This window comes from Oncorhynchus clarkii, chromosome 12, assembly GCF_045791955.1.
Source record: "Oncorhynchus clarkii lewisi isolate Uvic-CL-2024 chromosome 12, UVic_Ocla_1.0, whole genome shotgun sequence".
Taxonomy (NCBI): domain Eukaryota; kingdom Metazoa; phylum Chordata; class Actinopteri; order Salmoniformes; family Salmonidae; genus Oncorhynchus; species Oncorhynchus clarkii.
The window spans coordinates 51407947-51421048 of NC_092158.1; the positions used below are offsets into that span (position 1 = coordinate 51407947).

Consider the following 13102-nt stretch of genomic DNA (forward strand, 5'->3'; position numbering starts at 1 on the left):
ACCTGCCTGGTCAAGGTTCACAGGTCAAACATGCCACGTAAACGTGGGCACAGGTGTCGCTCATGGCGCAGAATCTGCAGATATTTGTATGCAGCTAGTGACGTCAAAAGAAGTGTAGACTGAAGCCGTTGAAATAGGGCAAGCCAGTAGTGAGAGCCACTCAGAGCTTGGAGAATGGAGCGCCGCTGCTAGAAGTGGGAACATCCAACGCATGCTTATTCGCGAGCCTAATTCAATAAATCCCGTCGCACACGAGACGAATCTGAAACCCGGCGGAGGCTGGAACTAAGAAAGTGTTTGGACACCTAAACTGAATCATACACCTGTGGTGGTATATTTGCCGGCATATTTTTTTCCATCACTAGTGGAATACGACTGGTAAGTAGGCAATTGTGCTTGAAGGGAAGACATGGACAATACTTTTTAGGTGTTTAGTGATGCATTGTAGGTTGCATTTTATCTGGGCGTTTTGTAATATCTGCTGGTAATTGATTAAGAGTACTAAGTACTAAGACAAATGCGACTGGAAATTGAAATCAGTTTTCGGAATAATAAAAAAAATGCATTCATTATGCAGTACAGGCAACTCCAAAATGTACTGTCGTAACATTAGATTTAAACCATTTTAATTTAAATATCAACACATCGGTGTGATGTCAATTACAGTAATGGTAGCCTACTATACATTTATACAAGTTGAGGTAGACTATTGTTCCCTGACACCGCAGCTTTTAAGGTTAATAATACGTTAGTTTTACCGTTGACAAGGGTATATGTTACCAAGCTATATTCTTATAGTATGTCGGATATACACCTACTCCAGGGACTTTCTTAAGGATTTATTAGTTAATGTAGCCTATCGAGAAATATCTTATATACCTTGACATCGTATAACAGAAACGTATTCCCGGGCGGGAAAGGTTACTAGCACCTTTTCCCTCTGTCACTGAATTCTGTTGGGATTCTCTGGATGTGCTCAGCATAGTACTAGTAAAATTATATCAGCCACATTTAGGCATTCTCGATCCCTATAGTGTGACTCCTTGGCAGGGCACGAGGGACTCTCCTGAAACAGTCTTCAGCCCTAATGTATTTGTGTTAAATGTGAGGTGCCTCATGAAACATGTAGGCCTATTATAATAGTACAATTATTGTACAGGGAAAACGTAACAAGGGACATTCGCACTTTTAAAGGTGTACCGAGGCAGCGTCAAATCCATGTGGCCATACATTCTGTACACTATCCAAAACCATAGTCATTTTACAGTTACCCAGTGTCTTGTGCTAGAAGTTGGGTAGTTGTGAGAACAGTGTGCACCAGCGTGTATGGTGTGTAGCAAGGACTTTTGCGCACTTTATAGCGTTAACAATAGAGCTGTCCGTGGTGCTGAAATAAGTCCGTTCACGCCTATGGGCTTCTTTCAGTCAATGCATAAGCCGTGGGAAGAAAACGTGCAAGGGGGGTGATGGCTACGGTTTAGCATATATACTTTTATCTTTATTCTCATCATCCATAGTCTATAGAACAACTTTAACTGCACTACTAGGTGACTCGCTGACGTTTGTTTCAGCTGAAAATCTATTCCCGTCAATACCTTATTAACCCGAGAAACATTACTATTCCGTGTCCACAGATTATTGCCGTTGCAGTTCTAGGGAAAATATGATATGGTGACTCATGCACTGTCAAATTCCTCTCCTCCAACACTATGGTTGGAGTTTAAGCTAAGTTTGTTTTCAGGCATTTACTCCATAGAGATACTTTTATCTCCCTGATTTCCTCAAAGGGCTTCTCTCATCCCAGTGGGGAATACGTGGGCCATTATATTTGTGTTAAAGTTCTGCAGAGGGAGTGGGGGCCTTTGATTAGAAATAGAAATAGCAATAGTAGGGTTGCTGCTCTCTCACTGACCATGGTTGGTAGCATGTTGAGAAGCTGAAATGGGGAGTGGATGTTACAGTTTAGAGTCTCAATGATTTTTAGGAATTGTTTTGACAAAGTCATTGTCTCTGTTCGCTGCTCTTGTAGTACCCTGTTTTTGCTAGCACTTTGACAGATTTACACAATTTTACACACAATTAGTGAGAGTACCTTTTGAATGCAAATGTAGCGGCACTTATCTTTGCTATTTGCAATTGCTATTCTGCTGGAGCTGAAACGGATTTACCTCACTTGATTGCCATTGTAATCAGCATGATAATATCAATATCCAATCAATGTCATTATCCAATATATTTAGGTTAATGCTACTGTCCTCAGTTGAAAAGTAAAATTATAGCAAAAATAATTGCCCTGAATAATTGAATTTACAAAGTGGAACACATTTAATTAAGGCTCAAGTGCTAAACATAAATATTTGCTTGATGTATAATTCAAGTCACTTTGATCCTGGCTAATGTGCAATAAATGTGTTTGTATTATGAATTCATATTACAAATATATTGACTCACGCACCGATATAGAAACCGGAGAGTAATAATGAGCATGACTCACCAGCCACCGCTGCACTAGCAGAACTACTATGACTTGTTTACTTAACTTATGAAATGCCATTATTAACAATTATTTAATACCTTAATGTCTTAGCTACTGTATGACATTGTATTGAAAGCTATAACATAATGAGACTGTAGTGTCTTAACTCTTATTACTTTATGGATTTAATAAGTAAGACACTGAACAGAACAGAGACCAATATTACTCATATAGATCCCTAAGCGCACACGTCCAATGTATACTGAATGGATGGTTATTCATTTGAAATCACTTTCGTTGAACTTTTGGAATGATATTTTATTGCTGTATCACATTTAGAGCCAATTGCTTGAGCTCAGTGCATCGCTTATACTGTTTAGAGCAAATAGAGCTCTGGCTGGCTAGTTGTCTGAATCACAGAATCAGCCTTATACTGAGGAGAGCCGAGTAAAGGAGTTGTGATGGGTTGCTTCAATATCTATGTATTAGAGAGAGGGGCATGCGTCTCCTATGCCAGTTTCGCTGGCATATCAGGATATCAGAAAGTCCTCCAACTCTCAGACGATCACTACTTGATCTGCAAGACAAGACCACCCTGTAGTATGCTATTGCTTTACTCCCGACATATATCCTTTCATCCACTTCTTTGTTTTTTCTTCTTCTCTGGCATTAACAAGTCACGGTGTGTGTCTCCCACTAGCTGACAAGGTTTATGTGAGCTTTAACACCCTTAGGCTACAGACCTGGTCACAGAATCTTGTCAAAATGAAGGGCAATATCAGCAGAGAGGACAGGTGTCTTCTATGGTATTAAGCTCTGTCTTATGTACTTGGCCGTAGAGCTCTGAGACTCTTTTCTATAGAGATGGAGCGAGGAGAAGAGAAAGTATCAGACAATAATTATTGGTGAGGTCTCCCAGAAAGGCTATTCGCTAGATTCGGAGGATCTTAGTTCCTATTGAAACTCTCAAATTGTGTTGGAAAGCAAGTGTGCCGTTAGTCGTTATCTGTGTGCTGTTAGATGTGAAAATGGAGTTACTTGGAGAATTTTCAAACATATTCTCACCAGACTTTTAGTGTTGGGTAAGAGTTTTATCCATTCACAACTGTGTTGAGTTTTTGTGTTGTTGTAAATGTTCTCTCTCAGTCAGCATATTGAGTAATAAAACAATACAACCTTGAGAGCTGTTGTTTTAATCCTGTCGGCATACAGTCATAGGGGCTCTGGCAGAGAGAAATCTCCATTAGGGAGGCAGTCAGCCTAGCGGTAAGAGCATTGGGCCAGTAACTGAAAGGTCGCTGGTGTGAATCCCCGAGCCGACAAGGTGAAAAAATGTGTAGATGTGCCCTTGAGCGAGGAACTTAACTTGAATTGCTACAGGGCTATCGTTGATAATGGTTGACCCTGGACATAACCCCACTCTCCGAGGGTGTCTCAGGGGGAGTTGGGATATGGAAAAAACACATAGGACAAATATAAGCACCCACTAAATTATTATTATGAATTAGGTGGTTCGAGCCCTGAATGCCTATTGGCTGACAGCCATGGTATATCAGACCGTATACCACGAGTATGACAAAATATTTAATTACGTTGGTAACTAGTTTATAATAGCAATAAGGCACCCCTGGGTTTGTGATATATGGCCAATATACCAGGCACAGCCCTTCATCTGGTTTTTGAATCTGGTTTTATTACTAGCTTGAGTTACCTGGGGTGGCAGATAGTTCCATGAAGTCATGGCTCTATTTAGCACTATGCATTTCCCAGCCTCTGTGGACTGTGAAGAGACCTCTGGTTGCATGTCTTGTGTCTTGTGTGGTACCGATGAGTGTTCGAACTATGTGCCAACAGCTTGAACAGTTCGGTACCTTCAACGCCTCAACACCTTGCACAAAGAGCATTAGTGATGGGGTCAATTTCTCCTCAATTTAGAGCCCTCCGTGTGCATCTAAGCACAATATGTGCTGCTGTGTTCCGGACCAACTGCAATGTGCCTATGCCCTTACTTGTCTCACATGACCACACAACTAGGGCCTGTAGGAGATGTCAAGAAAGCAGAGCAACACCTTATGATGGACAGACCTCTTCTTATTTTAGCTCCCATTGAGTCGATATGTTTTGACCACAACAGATTGCTTTCTAGGGTTATATACAGCAGTTTAGTCTCATCAACTTGCTCAATTGCCACAGAAGTCAGTAATAGACCGAGATGAGGTTTAGTTTGAGATATTTAACACCGGCCTATTCCTAGTTCCACATTCTAAAACTGACTGGAGCTCTATGTTAAGGGTGTCAGTTCATTATTTTACTGTCATAGCCGACGTGTATACTGATGAGTTGACAGCGTAAATAGACACAGGCTTTATTTAAGGTCAGTGGAAGGTCATTCGTAAAAACAGCAAACAATAATGTCCCAAGCCGGCTGCTCTGTGGTACACCACACCCAACCGAATTTGCGTTAGAGAAGCTTCCATTAAAGAAAACCCTCTGTGTTCTATTAGATAACTCTCAATCCATGAAAAGGCAGAGGATGTATATCCATATCATCTACATTGTTTAAGTGATATCAAAAGCTGCTCTGAAGTCAAACAAAAAAGCTCCCATAATATTCTTATTATGAATTTCTTTCAGCCAATTATCAATAATTTGTGTCAGTGCCGAGCATATTGAGCACCCTTCCGTGTAAGCATGCTGAAAGTCCATTTCCAATTTGTTTTCTGTAAAATAACATATTTGTTTGAATACATTTTTTTCAAAAGGTTTGCTAAGCACTGGTAACAGGCTGATTGGTCAGCTGTTTAAACCATTAAAGGGTGCTTTGCTATTCTTGCTTAGCGGAATGACCTTTGCCTCCCTCCAGGCCTGAGGACACACACCGTCTTCTCGGCTTAAATTTAAGATGTGGCAAACAGGAGTCGCAGTGTATTCCGCTACCAACCTCAGTAATTTACCATCCAGGTTGTCAGTATCAGGTGGCTGGTACTTATTTATAGATAGCAACATTTTTTTATTTTTTATTCACCTCTTCCACACCAACTTTGCGGAACTCAAAACTACAGTGCTTGTCTGTCATTATTTGGTCCAATATGCATGACTATCAAAGCTCCGCGTTTGTTGTTTGCATGTCATGCCTAAGATTGCTAATCTTGTCAACAAAAGTTGGTTGACAATATCAATGGGTTTTGTTATGAACACAACAAACTCAGAGGCTAGTGGAGGCAGTTTGCTGTCAGTCTCTGTTTTAGGTGACTGGCATATTAAACCTTTACATTAGTTTAAATAGCTCTTCATAACCTTACCTCCCTGGTGAACCACAGGTTGTATACATCCGCCTTAGATACACTTCAAAATGGTGGCGATTTATCACATTGCTTTGTCATATAAAATTCCTTTAAGAATTTATCCTGTGAAGCCGGTGTCAGTACAATAGTGGGTAAAAAATGTTTTGTCCCCCCCCCGTGCCTCCTGTTGATGGGCAGTTTGATTCCCCTGCTCTCCCCATGTATCTGCTGCTGTGACCCACAGAAACACAAAGAAAATGCACAAGCCATCCGAGCATTGTAAAAACAACACAGGGAGGCAATCCCCTTGGTAGCCCTACTCTGTGCTATAAAGACATCTTTCATTAAAGGGGCTTTCTGTGGCTGCTGCACCGTCAGACTGAAAACATTTCTCCTCCGCTAGCCTCTTGGTTTATATTACAAACAAAAAGCCCTTCTCGTTTGCATTGGGGCAGCAGACATAAACTACATCTGTGACCGTAGTGGTGTTTCTCTTTGGACCTCCCCCTGTTTAAGTGCTTTGCAGGGTGGAAGGCGCTGGAAGAAGACGAACTGTTGCAACAGGCCTTTGCCATTTATAATTATGCCAGAGTGCTGCGGCACTGCTTAAGACTGCCTGATTGTCTGCATATGTTCTGTTGCTTGGTTGGTGGCTCTGACCACTGTAGCTGCACGTGAGCTAGTGAGGCGGCCGTCCGCGGGAAGAAATAGGAAGTGATGATGACAGGAGCCTATGAATGTAGCAGATGATCTGCCGCCTGTGGACAGGATCAGTTGGCATAGGAAGCCCTCTGGGGCTGCATGTCCGTACTGTTGTCAGGGGAGATATTCACCAGGACACATCAAAACAGAGCAGGCAGCAGCAGAGGTAGAGGTAGGTTAGTGGCTGTTTTGCATTGAGGAGGGACTCACCGACACTGAATGTACTGGAGGTACACCCTAAATACAATATGATGGCAATGCCTGTGCAAGGTTTACAGCCATGCTGCATTTCTAACAATGAGAATTGTAGAGTAGGAAACTGGAGGTGTCAAGGACTTTGATTCTTGTTTGTATTTTACCCTAATCCAGGTCAAGCATACAAATACTTGTTGAAATGTTGTTTTGTCAAATATCAATTAAACATAAAAAAAAAAAAATCATTTTAAGCATTTTGAGGTATTCTTAACAATGCTGCTTGCTTAATTACTTTCACCCAAAGTTTGTTCTCGTGATGAATGACTTCTTCATTTTACAATCATCTCTGGGGGAGCTGACGTGAGTGCAGCAGCACATTAACAAACTGACAGGCAGATCTCTTTTGTTGACTCATTTCACAAGGGCAAGCTCTCCTCTCCTCTCCTCTCCCAGAACCCATCAGCGCTGGAATCTGTCCACGCTCTACAGCCTCAATGTGTTTACATATTATAGGCCTATGGTTGCAGGAAACACTGTTTATACAGAAACTGCCCACACATCGAGTCACTCTACAATGCAACCCTGTAACGCACTGAATGAATACACTTTGCTCCGCAAAATCCTCAACCATCCAGCTACCACAGAGAAAAACACTCTCAAAACACTCAAAGCAACTAGATACTTTTTCACGGGAATATGACTGTTTAGAGAGTCACATTACCAGCCAATTAAGCAGAGGGCTCCTCTGAGCTCTGAGTTAGTGCCTTTTATCCTGATTAAGAGTTGATGTGATTCTAAGTTATCAGCCCGTGAAAGAGGGACCTGCTCTGCACTGTTGTACTGTGCTATACTGCTGTACTGCGCTATACTGCTGTCCTGTGCTATACTGCTGTACTGTCCTATACTGCTGTACTGTGCTATGATGTACTGCACTGTACAGTGCTATACTGTCCCCTTTCTGTACTGTGCTGTGCTGTAAATTGCTGCACTGTTCTATGCTGTGTGTGAGGGGCAGTAGTCAGTCTGGTGCGGCGGTGTGACATTTGTTGTCCTGCTCTTTTTCCTGACAGGATGAAACTGATGGGTTGGCTGTGTGTTTGGGCACTTCCTGTCCTGCTTGGAACCTTTGCCTCTGTCTGCTGGCTGGCTGAAGGGAGCAGGAGCATGGACACAGCAAACAGAGCAGAGAGCACCTCCCAGGGACCACAGGCAAGGGTAAACATACCGCATGCTTCTCTCTCTGTGTATCCCTGTCTCTTTCTGTCACTCTCTCTGTCACCCTCGTTCTCTGTCTGTCTCTTTCTAACCTCTCTGTCACCCTCAACCACGCTCTGTCTGCCTGTCCCTCTGAATCAATCTCTCTGCCTGTGTCTTTTACTCTTCTCTCTGCCTGTCTTTCGAAGCCCCTTTATCTTTGCATCTGTCGGACTCTCTTCCTCTTCCTTTCTCTTTCCCCCCGGCTCCCCAGAAAGTATTGTATGCTTTGCATAATAAAGCTTATATCAATATATACAGGTAACTGCCTAAATATAGGAAATACCAACATAAAGTGTCTTAATAGGGCGTTGGGCCACCACGAACTGCCAGAGCCGCCAGAACAGCTGCAACGCACCTTGGCATAGATTCTACAAGTGTCTGGAACTCTATTGGAGGGATGCAACGCCATTCTTCCACAAGAAATTCCATGACTTGGAGTTGGGTAATGGTGGTGGAAGATGCTGTCTCAGGCACCGCTCCAGAATCTCCCATAAGTGTTCAATTGGGTTGAGATCTGGTGACTGAGACGGCCATGGCATATGATTTACATTGTTTTCATGCTAATCAAACCATTCAGTGACCACTCGAGCCCTGTGGATGGGGGCATTGTCATCCTATGGGGGCATAGCAATGGTAGCCAACATAATGGCCTTTCCAGCATTTTTATAAATTACGCCTAAGCATGGTGGGAAGTTAATTGCTTAATTAACAGGATCCACATCTGTGTGGAAGATCCTGCTTTCAATATACTTTGTGTCCCTCATTTACTGAAGTGCTTCCATTATTTTGGCAGTTACCTGTACATAGCACAATTGTTGTGTAATTGAATTGAAATACTCTCCCTGCTCAATATGGGCATTTGAGTGTTTGTCTCCTTATGTGGTTCTGCAGGTGGTCTTGACAGAGGATTGCTTAGTTACCTTTCAATCACAGGCGTCATACATCTTACCTGTCTCTCTCTCCCCCGAGGAGAGGAGGCTCAGTTGGTTGCAGAGAGTGTGTTAATCAATTACCCCGCACAAAAATTCACAAGGACTCTCTTTTGTCATGCTATCATTTGTCTCTTTCAAATTTTGTTCAGAATATTTTTCATGTACACACATTTGCCTGACAATCACTTCTCTGGTATGGGATTACATCATATCAATGAGCCAGCCCTAAAACCCATTAGCTTCCTCCCAGCAGTCTCCCCCAATTTTCATTTTTCATGCTGGTCTGGATTGAACCTTTAAAGGAGAAGTGACAATGTCTGGTTGTGATGCATGAACAGAGCTATTGGTAGAGATGTGTGAAGTTTTATTGTAGATTTGCACATTAATCACACAGGTGAAATCATTACAAGCCCTACCTCCCCCAAAACACAGAATCAATTGTCCCACAGAGCATCTAGAAAACATTGTGTTGTCCACCCCCACCACCCCCCACGCCCCACCTGTCTCCCAATTCTTTGTGAAAATAAGCATTCTGCACCTCTCCTAGTCTGTTCTTGCAGTTGGCCTGGCAGGCGTGTGGGGTGCCACCGTGCCAAGTTGGAAGCCAGCAGAGGAATGTCACCGCTCAGGCGGTTCTGTTCGGTCCTCTTATATCCCTCAATGCAAACAACACATTCCCTGGCATCCCCATCTATCCCAGGGAATGGGAACTCAAAAGCAGTCAATTGGCATAGGAGTTTAAAGTCATCCCTGGGGTGATGGTGGTGGTGGATTGGACTGCATCAATATGCAACAGAGCAGGAGCCTTCAGGAATGAAAAAGTGAATAAAATGAAGCCTCCCCGGCCAGTATACACCAGAAACGATGCTAAATGTAAGCAAACATATGACACTGAAACAACTCTGACTGGCAGTCCTGAAATGAAACGTGAAAGACTGAGTTAGAGATACATTTACAGTTTCCTTAGGGCCTTCTTTCAGGTAATTGTTGGGTAAATAATGAGCTGACAAATCCCAGGCAGAGCCTCCATTGTCCTGGTGCAGTTACAGCACCTGGGGCTACTGGAGAAAAGCCACCATGCTAGGTCATCAGGCCACCTGGCTCTGGTAAGGTCAGCCATAAGGCATCAGCTGCCCTCTCTCTCTCATGTGACCTCACATAACAGCCTCGCAGCTCACAAAGCTATATCTCAGAATCAAATTCAAATTTTACCTTTTGGATTATAATCATGATCCGCTCAGCAGAGAAGGGGATGAGAATAAGCAATAAGACTGAGGAGAGTATGGAAAAAAGGAAATATGATTGAGATGGTATTTAGGGTACACGGGAAAGATTAGGATGGATAAGAGAGAGGGTGAATTTGGGAAACAGTGATGTTTGAGATTAGCATGATACAGATGCAGTCTACAGTGCAACTTGTTTTTTTAACCCACTCAAGCTTATAGTCAAGACATCAAGCCATGAGACCTACAGGGAATTCACTAAGACATCTCTATTTTGACATTCCCAGTGGTATCTGCATGGAGTACTTACAGATGATGAAATGCACTTTGTTGCTTCTCAGACATACATACTATACAGAAGAGGCCAATATACGCTACATGACCAAAAGTATGTGGACACCCGCTCGTCATTCCAAAATCATGGGGATTAATATGGAGTTGGTCACCCCTTTGCTGATATAACAGCCTCCACTCTTATGGGAAGGCTTTCCACTAGATGTTGGAACATTGCTGCGTAGATTTGCTTCCATTCAGCCATGAGAGCATTAGTGATGTTAAGCACTGATGTTGGGCGTTTAGGCCTGGCTCGCAGTCTGAGTTCCAATTCATCCCAAAGGTGTTCGATGGGGTTGCGTCAGGGCTCTGTGCAGGTTAGTCAAGTTCATTCACACCGATCGACAAACCATTTCTATATGGACTTCATTTTGAGCACGGGGCATTGTCATGCTGAAACAGGAAAGGGCCTTCCCAAAACTGTGCCACAAAGTTGGAAGCACAAAATTGTTTAGAATGTCATTGTATGCTGTAGCTTTAAGATTTCCCTTCATTGGAACTAAGAGGCCTAGCTCTAACCATGAAAAACATCACCAGACCATTATTCCTCCTGCACCAAACTGTACAGTTGGCACTATGCATTCAGGCAGGTAACATTCTCCTGACATCCGCCAAACCCAGATTTGTCTGTCGGACAGCCAGGTGGTGAAGCGTGATTCATCACTCCAGAGAATGCGTTTCCACTGCTCCAGAGTCCAATGGGGGCAAGCTTTACACCACTCCAGCCGACATTTGGCATTGCGCATGGTGATCTTAGGCTTGTGTGTGGCTGCTCGGCAATGGAAACCCATTTAATGAAGCTCCAGACAAACAGTTCTTGTGCTGATGCTGCTTCCAACGTCAGTTTGGAACTCAGTAGTGAGTGGTGCAACCGAGGACAGAGGATTTTTACATGCAGCACACTTCAGCACTCCGTGGTCCCGTTCTGTGGGCTTGTGTGTCTTATTACTTCGCCACTGAGCCGTTGTTGCTCCTAGACGTTTCCACTTCACAATAACAGCACTTGCAGGTGACGGGGCAGCTCTAGCAGGGCAGAAATTTGACGAACTGACTTGTTGGTAAGGTGTTATCCTATGATGGTGCTACGTTGAAAGTCACTGAGCTCTTTAGTAAGGCCCTTCTGCTGACAATGTTTGTCACGGCTGCGTGCTCGATTTTATACTCCTGTCAGTAGCTGTTGCAAGATAATCTCATTTTAATTTCTGTACCCTAAGCCGCTCCAATGCTGTTTTATAGAATTTGGAAGTACGTCCAACCGGCCTCACAACCGCAGACCACGTGTCACCACCCCAGTACAGGACCTCCACATCCGGCTTTTTCACCTACGGGTATCGTTGAAGACCAACCAGCCGGACAGCTGATGAAACTGTGGGTTTGCACAAACAAAGAATTTCTGCGCAAACTGTCAGAAAGCGTCTCAGGGAAGCTCATCTGAGTGCTCATCGTCCTCACCAGGGTCTTGACCTGACAGCAGTTTAGCATTGTAACAGATTTCAGTGGGAAAAATCTCACCTTCGATGGGCACTGGCGTGCTGGAGAAGTGTGCTCTTCATGGATGAATCTCGGTTTCAACTGTACCTGGCAGATGGCGTTGTGTGGGCGAGCGCTTTGCAGATGTCACCGTTGTGAACAGTCTGCCCCATACTGGCGGTGGCATTATGGTATGGGCAGGCATAAGCTACAGACAATGAAAACAAGTGCATTTTATTGATGGCAAATTGAATTCACAGAGATACCATGATGACATCCTGAGGCCCATTGTGGTGCCATTCATCCGCTACCATCACCTCATGTTTCAGCATGATAATGCACAGCCCCATGCAAGGATCTGTAAATAATTACTGGAAGGTGAATTGGGCAAATTCTGGTCATACCAGACACTGAAATCTGACACACTGAACTCTATCTGAGAAGTAGTTGGTGAACCAGGCGAGGCAGTCCGTTGAAAAACCAAGGCTGTTGAGTCTGCCGATAAGAATACGGTGATTGACAGAGTCGAAAGCCTTGGCCAGGTCGATGAAGACGGCTGCACAGAAATGTCTTTTATCAATGGCGGTTATGATATCTTAGGACGGCTGGGGTGTTAAGCATATCCCAGTTTAGGTCACCGAAGAGTACAAACTCTAAAGATAAATGGGGGACAATCAGTTCACATATGGTGTCCAGGGCACAGCTGCGGGCTGAGGGGAGTCTAAAACAAGTGGCAACAGTGTGAGACTTATTTCTGGAAAGGTGGATTTTGGGCACAGACCTGGATAGCATGACAGAACTCTGCAGACTATTTCTGCAGTAGATTGCAACTCCTCCCCCTTTGGCAGTTCTATCGTGGTGGAAAAGTTTGTAGTTGGGGATGGAAATTTCAGAATTTTTGGTGGCCTTCCTAATCCAGGATTCAGATAGGACATCAGGGTTGGCGGAGTGTGCTGAATCAGTGAATGTGGATGTAACATGCATGAAACCAAGGGCACGAGCCGTGGATAACAAAGACTAGTAGCTAGTTAGCTGGCTAGCTCCTGATGGAGGTTCCAGTTAGGCAGGTTGCAGGAAAGTATATTTAGTTCGTAGATAGAAAGTGAGATTAAAATATATATGAAAAAACCTGGCTATTTACACGGGACAAGACACACAGGATAAGACAAAGATAAATACACGTCCGACTGCTACGCCATCTTGGATTCACATTTATATTTTTGTTAAGTG

At 43.5% G+C, this 13102-nt stretch overlaps 1 protein-coding gene across 1 annotated transcript in view; it reads left to right on the top strand.

Moving 5' to 3' along the window:
- Nucleotides 1–200: 200 nt before the first annotated feature.
- The window catches only part of LOC139420788 (follistatin-like 4), a 216340-nt gene continuing 203438 nt past the window's right edge, over nucleotides 201–13102 (top strand). The window contains exons 1-2 of the mRNA XM_071171055.1: nucleotides 201–378; nucleotides 7728–7872. Of these exons, the coding sequence (XP_071027156.1) occupies nucleotides 7729–7872 (144 nt within the window). The 5' untranslated portion in view covers nucleotides 201–378; nucleotide 7728. The remainder of the gene's footprint in view (nucleotides 379–7727; nucleotides 7873–13102) is intronic.